Source organism: Aethalodelphis obliquidens, unplaced genomic scaffold, assembly GCF_003676395.1.
Source record: "Aethalodelphis obliquidens isolate GAN/ISIS:26980383/991018 unplaced genomic scaffold, ASM367639v1 scaffold53, whole genome shotgun sequence".
Classification (NCBI taxonomy): Eukaryota; Metazoa; Chordata; class Mammalia; order Artiodactyla; family Delphinidae; genus Aethalodelphis; species Aethalodelphis obliquidens.
In genome coordinates, this window is record NW_020837997.1 from 13889831 (window position 1) to 13907502 (window position 17672).

Here is a 17672-nt window from a genome sequence, read left to right on the forward strand (position 1 = left end):
TAGCACGCATCGTGGGTGAGATCCAGCGGCCTGCCCTGGGGACACCGGCCCCGCGGTGAGGTCTGGCCAGGGTGATGGGGTGAAGTGGGCTCAGGCAAGAGGCAGGGGTGGCCGCGGTCACCTGCCAGCTGGGCGCATCCTAGGGGTCCGGCTGTCCCAGATCTCACCTCTTCCCACATCCCCCCCCCCCCCCCCGCCCCCCCCCCCCTCGCGCCCCGTGGCCCCCCCGGGGGGGGGCCCTGTGCTGGTCGTCTGGTCTGGGCCACCAATTCTTTGATCTTTCTCTTTTACAATGACTCATTCGAAACCTGATCTCAAAAGGAAATCCTGCAACTCAAAGCTGGGTGAAGCGTGGGCCCTTCCCTGAGAGCACCTTGTGGGCACCCACGTGGCACGTGTCATGGGGCTCACGTCTAAAAATACACTCTGACCCGGCCTCCTTCAGCCCCAAGGCCCCGCCTGGTGGGGTCGATCCTAGGCGGCTGGAAGCCCCCCAGGGACGTGGTGAGGTCACCCTCTGCAGCTCTGGGGCTGGCGACAGGGTCTTGAGCCCGGGCCGGGGCGGGGCTGGTGGGGCTGCTTAGCAGAGGTCAGAAAGTGAGGGGATGGGTGGGGGGACTGTGTTTGGGGGCTGCCCCAGTGCCAGCACTGGTGGGACGGGGGAGCAGGAAGCCAAGACTGTGGAGGTGGGGGCGGGGAGATGACCTTGGGCCTGGGCATCGAAGGACAGGGACACCATAGGGGTGGCCCTTGGGGGCATGGGGATGGCGGTGGGCACAGTGTCGACCCCTCCCCAGCCCCCGACAACTGCTCTCTGTCTGTGGATCTGCCTGTTCTGGACGTTTCCCATCAGTGGAATCACACCCTGTGGGTCCTTCTGTGTCTGGCTTCTCTCACTGAGCACCACATTCTCAGGGTCCGTCCACGTGGTAGCGAGTGTCAGGGCTTCACCCCTTTGCGTGGCTGTGTGATGACCCCGTGTGTGGAGGGACCACGTGGTGTTTATCCATCATCTGCTGGTGGGTACTTGGGCTGTGTCCACGTTTTGGCTGCCATGGTGACCGTTTAACCGTGTGAGGAGCTGCCGACCCCCAGGTGGCACCACGTTCATTCCCACCCACCGCGTCCCCCCTGCCCCATCCCGGATAATGGTGCCCTGCAGACGCCTTGACTCGCAGGCACATCGCTCCCCTCCCCACACCCCCCTCCGGGTCCTGGTCTGAACCCCCGCTTGGCGGGGTCCCCAAGGCATGCCCCCTGCCCCGTGTCTTTGAGAGGACAGGATGTACAGGCTCCGTTACAGGAACTCCCACCCAGTCATGGAGCCTTCGCTGCGGGGACAGACCTCTTGCTGGGGGAACGTGATGCCCTGGATGGCAGGTGACGGCGTGGGGCCTGAGCCTGCTGGGGCTGCTACTCAGAATGGGGGCCATGGGGGCGCGCAAGCCTGGCCTACAGCTGGGGGGTTCCTCGGGCGCAGCGCACCCTGGGGACGGCCTGGGGTCCCCCTCCCATGCTTTTTGGCCGTGGGCTCTGGATGGTGCTTCCCAAGAAAGCAGCCCCGCCCTCCGCGGCTGCAGAGCCTGGAAGTGCCCGCGAGTGGGACGGGGTCGGTGGTGCTCGGGGTGTGGCTGCCGAGAGAGGGACGCTGTGGCAGCAGGGGTGTCAGTGGGGTTAGTGGGGGTCTCAGGCAGAGACACATGCCCTGCACTTGCTGCAGACAAGTGACCCAAGGGACACAGCGAGCCAGCCCGCCTTCCATCCCAGAGGGATCCGCTGAGGGGTCCCATGAATCGAGGAGCTTCCCGGGGCCTCCGCGGAGGCAGCGGTCACTGGAGTGGCTTGGGATCGCGGAGGCTCTGGGCTCCACTGCGCGCCAGGTGAGCCTTGTGCTCACACCCGAGCAGCCCATCCTCCCGATGACCAAACCGAAGCTCAGAGGAGCTCAGGCGCCCCGAGTTGTGGGAGGTTCTCCGACCCTTAGACGCGGAGCTGGGCTTTGACCGTCCTCCTGACCGAGACCGTGGGTCCCAGAGCAGCCTCGCATTCCTCCTCCTCCCGCCGGGTCTGGCCTGCAGGAGGCTGGGGGCCGTGGCACTGGCGGCCGGCCAGCAGCTGGAGCCCAAGGCCTGAGCAGAGCGGGGCGGCCCGGCCTCCACTCCCTTCCTGAAGGGCTGGACGCAGCTGTGGGCTGTGGCCCGGCCCCCGGGCCCCTTTCCTTCTGGGTCGCAGGGTGAGGCGCGCACGGGCCGCCCAGCCGGTGCAGGCGGCCCTCCCCGCCCCCACGGGATTGCACAAGCTGCCGGTGTGCGGCAGTGATTACTGGAAGTCCCGAGGATTTCTTCACTCTGGGCTTGGCCGGGAGTGCCAGCCGCCTCCCCTTCCTGCCTCCCTGGGTGATTAACGTCCTGGGGCTGCTTCCCAAGGTGTGCTCCGCCAGCCTGGGGTCCCTGCTATCGGAGGCGGGCGATGGGGCCTGGGGACTGGGGTCCCAGGCCACAGGCGGGTGCGAATCGGGGGGATCGCGTGGGGCTAGGTTGGCCCCTGCAGCTTTTCCCGGCTGGGTGTCTGCCCTCCTTCTCAGTGGGGACCCTGTGTGACGTTAGCCCCATCTGGGTCTGGGAGCTCTTCCCCACTCAGCTTGGCCCCAACCACCCGGAGACCCTCGGCAAGCCTGACCTGGTTGCAGAGGTGTGGGGCTTCCCAGCCCCGGTGGGCCCCCCAGCTCAGAGCTGCTGGCTGGTCGGGCTTCCTCTCTGCCAGACATGCTAGGTACAGAGAGCCAGGGGTGCGCCCCCCCGCGGCTCATGCTGGGCTCGCTGGGCTCCCAGGGCTCGAGGCCCACTTTGTGGGTGGAGGGAGCAGCCCCTGGCCAGCATTATTCAGGGGCCTGAGAACGAGGGTGGGAGAGCGGTGGGGCCTGGCCACCCGGAAGGGGTTACCCTCACCCTGGCGGTCCCAGCCCGGGTCCCCAGGAGGGGGTGGCCGGACAGCAGGAGGGCCACCCCGGCAGCACTGCGATGCTGGGAGCATCAGCTTGCCCCCTGCGTGGATGGGGCAGTCAGAGGGGCTGGGGGGACATCTACGGGGTCCCCTGGGGGTCCCGCCACCCCCTAGCCTGCTGACCCTGTCCCTGGAGGGCGCCCTCCCCTGTCGGGATCAGAGGGCAACCTCAGGACATGCGTGTCTTTCCCCAGGTCATGATGCCACCACCACGGAGCAAGAAGCCCAGATAGATGCCCCTGCGGCCCGGCGTGTGGAGCCCCCCGATGCTGGCAGTGGGGCCCACCATGGATGGGGAGTTCCCTCCGCACGAGCCTCCACCAGCCGGCAGCGTCCTGTACAGCCCGCCGCCCCTGCAGACCCCACTGTGCGGGCCCAGCGTCCAGGTGAGCCCCAGCCCTCAGGGTCTCCTCCCGGCCCCTCGGCGCTTCTCTGGTGCCTCAAGCCCATATCCCAGCTCCCAGGTTTGCAGGCAGGACCCTCCAGGGGCTCCCGTCACCCCCAAGTCCCTCACGTGTTAGCCGTGAGGTTTCTCCTGCCAAGGCCTCGGCTGGCCCTCGGGACGCTCGGCCCAGGCGGCTGCCCTCACCTGCGGGACGTTGAGGGCTTGGACCACTGTGGCAGGTCACACTCGTCTGCTCTGCTTCATCACTTCTTTCTTCTTACTTTATGAGACTTTATTTCTTAAGCAGTTCTAGGTTTACAGGAAAATGGCACAGCAAATTCCCGTACACCTCTCCCCCCCGCCACTTCCCCACTGTTAACATTCTCACACTCGTGGGTGTGCTGTGTTCCAACCTGGGAGCCGGTGCTGACCCAGCATCGTTACCTGAGGGCCACGGTGACGTTCGGTTCACTCTTAGTGTTGGATGTTCTGTGGGTTTTGACAGATGTCAAGATGACCCGCATCCACCATTACGGCGTCACACAGCGTAGTTTCACTGCCCTAAAACCCCTCTGGTCCCCACCTGTCCATCCCTCCTCCCCTCAACCCCCGCATTGCTGATCCTTCCCCTGGCTCCAGAGACCTGCCTTTTCCAGAATGTCCCAGAGTTGGAATCACAGTGTGTAGCCTTTTCAGATCTGCTTCTTCCGCTTAGCGATGTGTATTTAAGGTTCCTCCGAGACTTCCTGGCTTCACAGCCCATTTCTTTTTAGCACTAAACAACTTTCCATTGTCCACATGTCCCATGGTTGCTTCCACCCACTGAGGGACATCTCGCTTGCTTCCGAGCTCTGATGACTGCAATAAAAGTACCACGAGTGGTAAAACGACCCTAGGGGCCAGGCCTCCTCATATCACAAAAGGTACAAGAGGCCTCGTGAAGAGAAGTGTCCAGAGTCCTCCAGCGAGTCAGGCCTAGAGCCAAACAGGGGCTCTTTCCCTGCAGAAAAGAAAAGAAGCCGAGTTTCTCTGTGTGGAGACTCGAGCTGCCGGGTGGGGAGACCAGATGGGGTGCGGGCACCAGGGGGCCGCGTGGGCTGCGGCAGTGATGCGCACACCTGCGTGGGGAGAGAGAGCAAGGATCCAGCTTGGGGTTGGGAGAAGCCGGGCCCTGGGCCTCGGGACCCAAGTGGAGCTCCAGGTTGAGGGTCCAGAGCTGTCATGAGGCATCCCAGACCCCAGAGTGTAGCATCAGATGGGGCTGGGAGGTGCGCGCGAACCCAGGACTCACTCCGTGCCTGGCTGTGCCCACAAGGCACCCTAACGGGGCAGAGCACAGTGCCAAGCCACACTGAGCGGGCCTTGCCAGTCGGCAGGGAGGGAGCAAAAACGGGTCACAGCTGCAGACCCGCCCGCAGCTTCCAAGCCTCGGCTGATGGCCAGAGCCTCCGGCCAGGGCCCCGGGCACACGTGTGCCAGGCCAGCTGTACCCACGGGGCCCCTGCCCTCCTCAGCCCCCACCTCCCTCCAAGCCTCTGGCCGCCCGCGCCCACCCTGAGGCTCTCGGATGCCCCGGTGCCATCCCACACGCGGCACAAAGCGTGCTCCTTCCTTGGGTGCTATGTCGCCCTGTTTTGCAGGCTCGGAGCACGCGCCTGTCATTCTTGTCTTTGTTTTTTTTTTTTTTGCGGTACGGGGGCCTCTCACTGCTGTGGCCTCTTGCGTTGCAGAGCACAGGCTCTGGACGCGCAGGCTCAGCGGCCATGGCTCACGGGCCCAGCCGCTCCGCGGCATGTGGGATCTTCCCGGACCGGGGCACGAACCCGCGTCCCCTGCATCGGCAGGCGGACTCTCAACCACTGCACCACCAGGGAAGCCCGCGCCTGTCATTCTTATAACGCCTCAGGGTTCCTTCTTCTCAGCATCCCATCATTTGCCTAATTATTTTCCTGTTGTTGGGCCTTTGGGGTGACTCCAGTTTTTTCTGCTGCTATAAATAGCGCCACTGCGTTTTCCTCCCCCCTCCTGGATGAGTCCCTGGGGGTGTGTTTCTGGAATAGAATTCCTGGGTCAGAGCGAGCCCCAGCTTGGGCGGGTTTGCAGAGGATGGAGCTGTTCCACAGGGAATGGGCTCCTGCCACGTCCCGTGGTGTTGACCCAGGAAGCTGACTGAGGGCCAGGACATGAGCTCTGTCTGGACAGCCCGTGTGGACCAGAGGGGCTCAGATACTGGAATTGGGGGAGGGATGTTTGGAATAAGACAGAGACCCTTTTACAAGGGAGGTGCCGCGTGGAGCCCGACCTTGGCTCCGAGCCCCACTCCGGGCAGTCAGAGCCAGCAGGGCAGGCTCCTCAGTGCCCTCCAGGGCTCAGGCTGTTCACAGAGCCTGTTCCTCTTGGGCCACCGAATGTGGGGGTTGCCCCTCAGACCACACTGGGCCTGGCCCAAGAGTGACCAGAAGCCCGCGCAGCCCGTGGAGGCTGGGGCATCAGTGTTGGCACTGTGCTCCTTACTTCTCTCATGTGTCCTGGCCGAACCAAGCTTGTAAGGAGGATCCCAGGGTGGAGCAGGCAGGGAGTGGAGCTGGCCCAGGACTGCCTGGCAGGAACATGCCCCCAGGACTGTCAGTGTCCCTAAGGTGGCCAGATTTAGCAAATAAAAATATAGAGCCCGGTGAAATTTAAGTTTCACATAAACACAAATAAAATTTTAGTATGTGGGTGTTCCATACAGTATTTACACTAAAAATTACCTTTTGTTTATCAGAAATTCCAATTCCTGTTTTTTATCTGGCAGCCCTATGTTATCTGCCGCCCTTGCTGCCCTAGCAGGAATGTCATCTTCCTTCATCAGTTTGCACATGGCCTAGTAAGCTTCTGGCTAATCTCCCAGGGCCTGCTCCTTCCCAGAAGAGGGCCAGCCTCTCTGTCTCCAGGCAGGCTCTGATTGGCTAGCTGGGGTAAGGGCCCATCTTTGGACCAATGTGGTCCCACAGGCCTGCCCTCTGAAGGTGGAGTCACCCCTCTGGCTGCAAGTGTAAAATCCCGAGGAAGGCTCTGATTGGCTGGCCATGCTGTACCACCCCTGTGAGATGGGGCTGGATGTCCTTGGTTGGCAGCCTTGCCAGAGCAACATGCTGGGGGAGGAGGTTGGGGTGCTGGGTAGACAAAGTCATGAGGGACCCTCCCCAGCCTGAGGCCTCCCCAGCTTGAGGCCTCAAACTCCTCAAGGACCTGGGGGTCCCCTGGTCTGGGAGCTCCACAGGGACTGCCCCAGGTCCAGTCTGGGTGCAGGTGGAGAAGGTTGGTGAGCAAGGGGCCCCTTGGACCCCTTCTCCCTGGCTGCCCCCTTCTGGGCCCAAACTACATCCTGGACTGGCCTCTAGTTTGGAGGCCAAGGGGCCTCTACCAGTTGATACCATCTCACCACATCTCCTTCATGCCTCTTCTCTGAGCTGGACCGTGGGGAAGCAGGCGGGGCCCTGTGGGCAGCCCAGGGCTGGGGGCACAGTGATGGAAAGTGGGGCTGGCAATCCCCTTGGTAGAGAGGGGCGGTCCCGGCCCCGCAGGCTGGTTCTGGGCCGGTACTAGGTCAGTGAGTCCCGAGGGGTGGGCCTTGTGTGGCCAGGGCTGGCACAAGCGGGCACGGCAGCTGCAGCCAGCGGGCCTCCCTGATGGAGCTTCATGTGGCCAGCGGCCCGTTTAGGGCAGGGACGCAGCACCCCGATTCTACAGAGGGTGTGAGTGTCCACAGCCCTACCCCTCAAGCCAGTCCTGGCACGTGCTGCCCCTGCTGACCTCAGGCTCAGCTTCCAGCCATCCTCCCTCCTCCTGGTGTTTCCTAAAGCAGGTTCTCCAGAACCCCTGCCTGTGCCTCACTCTTGGGCCACACGGGCCTGGCCTCTGGGAGCTCTGAGAAGGCTGGGCTTCAGACCTGCCTGGAGTGGTTGGGCTGCGAGAGTCTGGCTGGGACAGGGCCATCCACGGTGCTGGTGGGAGCCCTTCACCCTGACCTCAGCCCCCGCCCCTCTGAGAAGTCCCCTGCCCCTCTCCCCCACCCACCCGCTGGCAGGCTGCGCGTCTCGCTTATGGGTGCTGGCTCACGAGGGACTCTTACTGTCTTGCTTTACACAGGGTCCCCTCCTCCACTTTCTAGAATGCAGGTGTCCAGCCTGGGCTCCCCAGGCCCTGCAGGGATTCTGGGGGCCCTGCCAGTCCAGAGTCACAGCCATGCCCGCCATCCCCTCCCCGGCTGGTCCCCAGACCTGCTTGTGTACTGACCAAAGCCTTCCTCTTCACCACAGCCCTCTGGGTGGGTTCTTCTGTGCACACGGGGAAGCTCCTGGGCAGGTGGGCTCAGTGCTCTCTGGAGCCTGCCCCAGGGCAGTGCAGTGGTGGGGGGGGATGGGGGGGAGGAGGGCCAGGGACCCTGCCCTCCTGTCCTCTCCCCTGACGCCTGCCACTCTGTCTCAGAATGCCATGCTGCATTATCCCTGGTGGAGCAGCTTCTCGCCCACGCCATACCCAGCCTTCTCCAGCGAGAGCCAGTAAGTGCCCAGCCCCACTGTGTCCTGCTGGGGGGTCCCCCCTCGCAGGGGCTTCGCTATGCGTCCTCATCCCGCAGTCATGGGCTAAAGAAAACTAGAGCTCTCAGTCACGGGGGCTGTGGGCCCGGCCCTGGCCACATGGGGAGAGCTGAGACTGACCTACTGTGGTCTGTCTAGCGAGAACTCTCCAGGGAAGAGGGCAGAGGTAGTGGGGACGAGGGGGCCAGGAAGGGCTATACTGTGGGGGGCACACCAGGTGGTGGTGAGAAACTTAAGGGGTGAAAGGAGCTGGGAGGACAGTTTCCCCATGGAGGGCATCAGCAAGCTGGGTTTTGAAGGGTAAGTAGGAGTTTGCCAAGAGAGCACGCCTGGTACCAGGCCAAGGAATGGCCCATGCAAAGGGCACGGAAGCACATGTAGCCAGAGCCTTGAGGTTCTTCTGGGGCGCCATGTCCCGAGACATGGGTGCGTGGGCCCCTCCTGAGCGGAGTTTCTGAGGCGCCGGAGTTGTTTCTGCTGGCCTGTCCTGCACCTGTGGTGGGCAGGCAGCACCCCCATCACGCCTGCTGGCTCAGCTTCCTTCTCCGCCTCCAGCCAGTTCATGAACTCCTCCTTCATTGTGGGCCAGCCCTGCGTGGACACCAGCTATGGTCCTGCAGCCGCCACCCCCAGCTTCCCGCCAAAGAACAGCGACTTTCCTCAGGTAGGAGACCTCGGCTGGGCTGTGCCCCACGTGGGGTGTCAGTGCTGGGGGACTGGGCTTGTTTGGGGGACGGGCTGGTGTGACTTCCCCGCAGCAGACGGGGGTGCCGGGTCGGAGGTCACGAAACCGAGGCTGGGGGCCCAGCTGCGCTTCTGCTCGTCTGCGGGTTATGGGGCCACATCTCGAGCGTCCGATTTCCTCGCCCACTTGCTCCATCTGGGTGCCCTAGCGCCTTGGCGGGGTCCACGTTCCCGGCGCCCCCCCAGGCCGGAGTGACGCCCCATCAGGTCGAAACAGCATAGTGAGCATTTATGTCCCCGAAACGGTAGCCGCTTGACGAACGTGAGCCCCTCGAGTTGGAGGAAGGGAGGACGTCTGACCTCGATCTTTTGGGGGATGCCAGGCAGCTCAGCCCCCAGGGAGTCAGGCGGACCCCGCCTTGTAGCCTTGTCCGCGGGGTTCACAAGTGGGTCCCACACCTCTGTCCCGCACGGCAGCTGTCGAACCTGAGAGCCTCAGAGGGGGTTTGCGGGAAGGAGCCCAGCAGTGTCGTGGGGTGACCCCAACAGGGGCCAGGTGGCGCCGAGTTTCCCTTGGGAAGCTGAAACCGTTGGCAGCTTCCGTGCTGGCCTCTGGGTCTGGGCTGCCTCGGCGCTCAGTTAGGGAAGCATCCATGTGGGCCTGCCAGGGAGTGGGGTGTCAGGTGCTCAGCTCCCCTGAGCCTCAGTTTCCTTCTGTAAAGTGGGGGCTCATGGGCCCCACCAGGTGACAGGCCGAGGGAGGCCACGGCACACACGGGCCGGTGCAGACCTGCTGGACTCACTTGGACCAAGGCCAGGGCCGTTCAGACCGGCCCACACTCACTGGGGCAGCAGCAGGGCCGGGCAGAGAACCGGACCGAAGGGTGTGTGCTGCGGTGACAGCATCCCCCCAAATCCAGGTCCTCCCGAGACCTCAGGACAAGACCCTACTTGGCAGTCAGGTGTTTGCGGGTGTGATTAGGTAGACGGAGCTGAGGTCCTCCCAGTTAGGGTGGCCCTAAACCCTCTGGGGTCCCTGTGGAGATACAGCTGCGGGGGCTGGGGTCGGGGGCAGGCACGTGGCCGGGGAGGTGGAGCTCAGGCGCTGGGGAGGTGGGGGACCCCGGAGCCTGGGGGGCACAGCCCTGCCACACCGTACCCTGGACGTCTGCCCTGAGCTGCCCTGTCAGTGACCCTCTGTGGCCACCCAGGAAACAACACGGCTGGGCCTCGTGGCGATGGGAGCAGAGCCTGCCCCTTGGGAGCCCCAAGTACCCCAGGGTGAGGGCGAGGGCCGTGGGGCAGGAACAGGAGGCCCGTGGACGCAGCCTCCCTGCCTTTACAGAGGCATACGTGGTTTCCTCTGCCCGCCGCCAGCCCGTGAGGAGACCCTTGGCCTCCAGGAGAGGAAGGGCCAGTGGGTTCAGCATCCAGGGCGCCCGGCCGACGGCCCAGGACCTTCTCCCCACCCACTACGGCCCCATGTCTCTGGCTCATCTGCGGGCTGGCGGCTGACGGGCCTCCTGTCCACCGTGTCCTGGGCACTGCTCCATGTCCAGACTTGGTCCCCTGCTGGGGCGTCCCTGCTGGGTGGATGAAGCCTTTGGGGGTGTCCCGGCCCCTGCGGCCACCCGCCTGGCCTCGCTCCGCCCCCCACTCGCCCGCTCCCGCTGCTGCCCCAGCTCTGCGAGGGATCCACGCGGCTTCCGAGCCCAGCAGCCCCCGGGGCGCCGCGTCTGCTCCTTGCTGCAGGTGGGGAAGCGCGCCCCGTGTTGGAGGTTGCCCATCCACCTGACAGATGCTCGCTGAGAGCGGCCGCAGCCCACCCTCTCTCCAGCTGCCCTTGCTGGGGGCGACTTGGACCCAGATCTCCCTTTAGAGCAGCGAAACCTTCTTCAAACGCAATCTCACCTCACTGCCAACCATGGGGTCAGACAGATGTGAGACCACAGTTCAGCCAGGCTGAGGGTCTGAGGCCCTGTGGTCAGCCTCCTCCACCTCCCCCGGGACCCTGGGCCTGTGGGCCAAGCCAGGATGGAGTCCAGAGCGAGCCTGGCATTCAAGGCCCTTCCCAGCTCAGCCCTGGCCCGGTGGGTCCACCACAGCCACCTCTGCTCCTGGTTCAGACTGAGTGACGTCGCACGGGGGCCGGCACAGGGACAGCCCCAAAGACGTCCCTGTCCTGGTCCCGGGACCTGTGGATCTGTTGCCTCACGGGGCAGAGGTGACTTTGCAGGTGGGATTAAATTAAGGCCCCTGAGACGGGGGTGACCCTGGATTCCCTGGGGGGCCCAGTGTCATCACAGGGTCTTTTTTTTAAAAATACGTATATATATTTTTTTCAATTAATTAACGTACGTTTGGCTGCGTTGGGTCTTTGTTGCTGCGCGTAGGCTTTCTCTGGCTGCGGCAAGTGGGGGCTACTCTTCGTTGCGGTGCGCAGGCTTCTCATTGCGGTGGCTTCTCTTTTTGCAGAGCACGGGCTCGAGGTGCGCGGGCTTCAGTAGTTGTGGCATGTGGGCTCAGTAGTTGTGGCTCATGGGCTCTAGAGTGCAGGCTCAGTAGCTGTGGTGCACAGGCTTAGTTGCTCCGCAGCATGTGGGATCTTCCCGGACCAGGGCTTGAACCCGTGTCCCCTGCATTGGCAGGCGGATTCTTAACCACTGCGCCACCACAGAAGTCCACAAGGTCTTTATGAGAGGGAGGCGGGAGGGTCAGAGGCAGAGAGAGACGGGAGATGCTGCGCTGCTGGCTGTGAGGATGCAGGAGGGGCCGCGAGCCAGGGATGCGGCGCCTCTAGGAGCTGGAAAAGGTGGGAACCGCTGCTGCCCTGGAGCCTCTGGTAGGAACCGACTCTGACAACCCATCTCAGACTTCTGATCTCCAGAACCATAAAGTAATAAACGTGTGTTGTTTTAAGCCGCTTCACCATGTGAAGCCTTCTTGAGGCCCATGGCACACCGTTGAAGCGTTCACTCCTGTTTGTACATTAGAAGGAGTTGGAATGGGGAATCCAGACCTGGGCTGGGGGCAGGAAGTGAATAGAAGCCCACAGGCCTTAACACACTTCCTGGTTACTAAACTTGAGCCCTGAGTTTCCTAGCAGCCAAAGCAAAAAGAGAAAGGAGATGGGTTGTGTGACTCTTGCTGCCTAGCAGGAGAAGGCTTCTCCCCGACTTCCGTTTTGGGCCGGGAGCAGTTCCCTGGGGGCTGCACACGAGCCAGCCCAGGCCAGGACCTTTGGTGAGGGTCGAGCTGGCCTCTGTGTGGGGTCCCTCTAGCCAGAGGGACTCTGCCCTGGGGAAAGCGGGAAGCCAGTCCGGTCCCTGCTCTGGGGCAGCTCTGCTTCACTGGACAGTCCTGGCCATCAGACCTGGCACCCATTGAGCCCCCAGAGCCAGGGCCCTGGGTTCCAAGTGTGGGAGGGGAAGCACCCCCAGGGATTACCTGAAAATTTCAGCTCTGACGCTCTTGCCTACACATTACACGTGGCATCTTACGTAGCTGAGACCAGCGTCACAGGGCAGAAATTAGCCCTGGTGCAACACTGGTGACCACACCCATGTACACCCATGGGTGTGCTGAGGCGCCGAAAGAACCGGCCAGGTGTCTGTAGGGTGCCCCACACTGGGAGGGGGTCTGCGTCCCTGGCAGGAGGCCCACAAACACGGCACGTTGTCTTCAAGGCCTTGTCGATGCGTTTCGTTGCTGATGGGTTGACCTTGACCCCTGGTGAGGCAGCTTCCTCTGGGTCCCCCCACTGTGCACTGTCCTTCCCGCCCTCAGGTTGACACAGAGTTGCTCAGGCCCTTATACCCCTTACACCTTGAGGGGCCCCACCTGGGGTCTCCCACTGCAGGGTATGGTACGTGTTGGGGGGGTGTGGACGTGTGGCTTTTATTTCTTAATTGGAATGTGACTTGCATTTCATACGGTTCAGCAGCTTTTGTGCATTCACAGTGTTGTGCAGACATCACCTTTGTCCAAAGTCCAGAACCTTCCATCCCCTAAAAGAAACCCCATCCCCCTTAGCAGTCACCCTTCCCCCTCCTCCATCCCGACACCACAAGTCCCCTCTCTGTGTCTGTGGATCAGCCCGTTCTGGACGTTTCCCGTCAGTGGAATCGCACGCCGTGTGTGCTTCTGTGTCTGGCTTCTCTCACTGAGCGTCGTGTTCTCAGGGTCCGTCCACGTTGCAGCGAGTGTCCGTGCTTCACCCCTTTACGTGGCTGAGGGACGTCCCCGTGTGTTGGGGGACACGTGTGTATGTGTTTGTCCATCGATGGACATTTGGGTCGTTTCCACCTCTCGGCTGCTGTAAATCATGCTGGTGTGGACGTGCGTGTCGACTTCAGTGTGAGCGTGTGTTCCAGGTGTGGCTGACTCTCGCTAGGAGGGCTGTTTGGGGCCTTGTTGGAGTCGGGGTTGGGGGGGTGCCCAGCCTTCCAAATGCCCCCCGAGGCCTTGTGCCTCCAGCTCTTGCTGCCCCTGCCCCTCCAGGCCTTCCCCTGGGTTCTCCCCACCCTGGTTTCTCTGGGGTCCTGGCTGCAGGGGTGGCTGCCCCGCCCTCCTTCACTGCCCCCCAGTGCCGAGCCCCGCTGCAGCCCCCGGGATCAGGTGCTGCCCTGACCCCTCCTCCCAAGGCCCCCTGGACCCTCACGTCTCAGCCGGGCCCCGGGGAGGGGGAGGGCTCTTTTTGGTGGGCTGAGACCCCCTCACGCAGTCGCAGTTGGCAGGGCAGGCGTGCGCCCTGAGGGTCCCTCCAGGCATCTCAGGTGGGCCCCGCGTCCGCCCGATAAGGACACTTTCTGTCTGCCAGCCCAGGCTTCTGGGAAGCAGGATGAGGTGACAGCTCAGAAAAGTGCTTTGCAAACTCTGGGCAGCTCCCCACACGGAGAGGGGTCGGCGACATCCTCTGCTCCGCGAACAGATTTCCACAGGGTCAGAGGCTTGGCCTACCCCGCCAGCAGGCTCCTGGCGATTTCTGGCGCTGGCAGGGCGCGGTGGGGGGGCCGCTTCCCATGGGAAGCCCCTGGGTCACGCGGGGCCACGGCCAAGGTCCCCCGCCCTGGAGTGCGCACTCCCTCCGCAGGCTCCAGGGGAGGGTCCATCATGCTTCTCACAGCTCCTGGGGCCCCAGGCGTCCTGGGCTTGTGGCTGTGTCACCCCACCTCTTCCTCCGTCTCCACGTGGTCTTCTCCTCTCTGTCTGTGTCCAGACCTCCCTCTTGTAAGGGCACCGGCCGTCGGCTTAGGGCCCGCCCTGCTCCAGTGCGACCACATCTTAGCCGACTACATCTGCAGTGACCCCATTTCCAAAGGAGGTCCCGACATGGGCCGCGCCCACCCCTCTGTGGCCAGCCCGGGGGCAGCCTAGGGACCAGCGAGCGTCCTGTTGGCCGGGCAGCCCCACGGATCGGACGCGCTGGCCAGACAGGGCCGACCAGCCATCTGGTGATGAGATACAGGGGGCAGAGAGTCCGAGTTTAGAAACTGCTGGCGACCTGACCAGTTTCCTGCTGCTGAAACCCAATCGCAGAAAGTTTGTGCTTGTCCTTTGTGGGTTTTCTTTTCAAGCCCGTTTCCTAGTAATTCTTTTTAAAATTGAGACAAAATCACACACCTTAAAATTCATCCTTCTAATGTGTATTCACAGAGTTTTACAACCACCACCTTTATGTAATTCCAGAACGTTCCATCACCCCAAAAGGAAGCTCCATCCCCATCAGCGGTCACTCCCTCACCTCCTTCCCAGCCCCTGACAGCCAGGAACCCACTCTCTGTGTCTGTGGATCTGCCTGTCCTGGACGTTTCCCATCAGTGGAATCACACACTGTGCGTCCTTCTGTGTCTGGCTTCTCTCACTGAGCATCGTGTTCTCAGGGTCCATCCACGTGGTAGTGGGTGTCGAGGCTTCACCCCTTTACGTGGCCGAGTGATGCTCCTGTGTGTGGAGGGACCATGTGGTATTTATCCGTCATCCGCTGGTGGACACTTAGGTTGTGTCCACCTTTGGCTGCTGTGGACGTGCGTCTCCATTGCCTCTGGTGGGCACCTGGCAGTGGAATCAGGGTCATGGGGTGACTATGACTGTTTTCCGAGGATGCTGCCCCGTTTCGCGCCCCCACCGGCCGTGTAGGGGCTCTGATTTCTCCAGCTCCTCCCCACACTGGTCCCTGATGGCTTTGTGGGTCCAGCCGTCCGGGTGGGTGTGAAGTGTGTCCCGCTGGTTTCGGGTTGCGTTTCCCCGTTGCCTGACAGTTTGAGTGTCCTTCCTCCCCTTGTTGCCATTTGTATACATTCCTCACCTGCGGCAGTGGCCGCTGGCCATGTTCCCCCCACTTCCTCCGCCGGCTGTGGGCTGGAGGCAGGTGAGGCTTGCAGCATTGGGCCGAGGTCTCCCTGACCCCAGGGACCCTCCCCAGTCAGAGCTCTGGGGTGCTGGGCAACCGCAGGGAGGCCCATGGGCCCGCTTGCTCCTCTCGGCCGCGGATCCGCACAGAACCGTCCTGGAATGGGGGTGATGGAAAGAAACAAGCAGGACGGGCACCAGGCCTCAGGGCTTTGTGCCCCCCGCCACTGGCCCTGTCTGCGTCCTGCCCTCTGTTCTGGGCTGCGGGTTGCAGGGGCTGACGCAACAGGGAAGAGCAGCGTTTTGGGCACAGCCAGGCCGCTTGCCAAGGCTGGAGGAGGAAGAGCAGGGCGGGGCCTGGGGCCCCATGGGGACGGCCCTCCAGGTGTGGCCACAGCACAGGCAAAGGCCCTGGGGCGGGCCCTGTGAGGCACTGGAGGCGGGCTCTGGGACAGTGAAGGTCCAGGCTGAGGAGCTGAGGGCAGGCCCAGGAGGGCGTGGGGGGCACGGAAGGGGCAGCCAGCCTAGGTTTCCTCCCTGCGATGCAGGGGCCTCTGAACCTCGAGTCACTGCTGTGGGCATCCCAGGGACAGCCGTGGTCCCTGCCAGGCCCAGCTGGGCACATGCTCTGGGGGGACAGTGGTCTGGGGGAAACTGAGGCCGGGGCCAGGAGAGCGCCCGGGGCAGGCAGGGGGCGAGCCAGTGGCAGCCCGCGGGCGTTGCTGACAGCCGTCTGTGGTAGATTCCGCCCCGTTCAGTAATTCTCCGCGCTTTGCCAGTAATCGTCCTGACTTACCAGGCAGGCATCATTTCCTGAAAGTCAGCCGGCCTTAGGGGAAGTAGGCGCAGGCGGTGACTAAACCAACATGCAAATGCGGCCGGGCGGGCTGAGGGCTGGGGGCCGGCAGGCTGAGCCGCCCGTGGTCATGAGGCAGCTGCTGCCACCGCCTGCTCGGGACCCGGCGGCCACCATGTCCCAGCTGCGCTTCTGGCTGCAGTTTGCAGCCCTCGGCAAGGTAACCCTGGGCTCCTGCCTTGCGAGGGGGGCCGGGCTGGGAGGGCCCGTGGGAACCGCCCGGAACAGCCGGGCTGGGGGCAGGGGGGAGGGCTCCCCCAGCCTGCTCCGTCTGTCTGTTTTTGGCAGCGAGGATGACCCCGCTGGAGTTTTCCGAGCAGAGCCACGTGGAATGTGGGGACAGCCAGGGAGGGCAGGGGGCTGCAGGGGGCTGAAGCCGTCCCACCTGGAGTCTTGTGGGCGCTCCGTGTCCTGGGATGGTGGCAGTGGCTCTGTGGGGCATGGTTTGAGACGGGCTCTGATTGGACAGGCAGGCTCGGTCCCCATCCCTCCGTCTCTCTGTCCCGCTGTCCCTCCTCAGGGCCCCTGCCCAGGACCAGTGAGAGGACCTGTGTCCGAAGAATGTTTCTGGGGTCACTTTCCTGGCTGGGAGGGGGTGCTGAGCAGACCCAGAGCCAGGTCCAGTCTGGGGGCCATCCTGTCCCAGCCTGCTGGGCGGTGGCAGAGATGAGGTGGGGGGGGGTCACTGCATGGGCAGCTCCTCGCTGGTCCAGGTTCCCCGACATGCTGAGAGGCAGTAAGCACAGTGGGCAACCCTGTGCCCTCCTGGCCCCCCAGAACTGTCGGGGTAACCAGCCAGCTCCCCCGCATTGGGGCCTGCAGTGGGAAGAGCGGGGGCAGGGGGGCCTGGGATCCCGGAGGAGTTCCAGGTGGGGACGCAGGTCGGGAGGTGAGCCCGGGGACGGGTGGACACAGGCTGCCGGGTTGGGGGCTCTGGTGAGGGCCTGGGAGCTGCGGCCCTGCCCTAACTGGGCCCTGGGGACCCAGGGGAGGTGATTCTGGGTTTGGGTCATCTTGGAGGTCTCCTGTGGCTGCTGGGAGTCAGGTCCCAACACTGGCAGGCAGCCCACCAGGGGGGTCCACTCTCACTTCCATCCAGCCACCCGCCCTCCACGGTGGGGAGGGGGAGGGACCTCGGGAGCCCCACCCCCACCCCCTGGGGACCCAAGTGAGGCCCACCTCCCTTTGCCCCCAAGGATCCAGGGGCCCCCAGACGATGCCAGCTGCCCATCAGGGCATCTGGTGGAGACGGTGTCCACAGACTGGGGAGAGAGCACCCACTTTCTTAATAAATTATATTTTTTAGAGCAGTTTTAGATTTACAGAGAGACTGTGAATCAGTTCAGAGGGACCCTGTGTGCCCACGACCAGCCCCTTGGCGCCGCCCTCGTTCCAGCTGATGGGCCCGTGTTCATACGTCGTCCTCAGGGCCCCAGAGTCCACGCTTCCCCACGTCGCCTCTGCCCCAGTAACACTGTGGCACCAGGACCCCCAGGCTGTGCCGGTGTCGCCCGCTCTCCTGGGGTGGGCTGGGGCCCTGGGCAGTCGTGGGGAGCCCGGCCTGGGACTCCTGAAGGACGTCCCCAGTTTGGGTTTGTCCGGTGTTTTCTCATGGTTGCACTGGGGCCATGGGTTCCCCGGGGGAGAACTCAGAGGGGAGGTGCCCTTCCCAACCATCACCCCAGGGGTCTCTGCTGCTGAACTTGACCTGACCTCCTGGCTCCTCCACGGGGGGCTTCTTCACCTGCACGCTGTCCTCCTGGGAAGGGTCTCCGTGCTCAGCCCTCACACAGGGTGGCCCCCGAGC

The 17672-nt window shown here is 63.4% G+C and overlaps 1 protein-coding gene across 3 annotated transcripts in view; it reads left to right on the forward strand.

Annotated features, from left to right (window-relative positions):
• Positions 1–17672, forward strand: part of SBNO2 (strawberry notch homolog 2) — a 40463-nt gene that overhangs the window by 5888 nt on the left and 16903 nt on the right. For all 3 annotated transcript variants that reach the window (XM_027085859.1, XM_027085860.1, XM_027085861.1), the window contains exons 2-4: positions 3198–3389; positions 7862–7935; positions 8530–8638. In XM_027085859.1, coding sequence (XP_026941660.1) covers positions 3237–3389; positions 7862–7935; positions 8530–8638 — 336 coding nt within the window. In that variant the 5' untranslated portion in view covers positions 3198–3236. The remainder of the gene's footprint in view (positions 1–3197; positions 3390–7861; positions 7936–8529; positions 8639–17672) is intronic.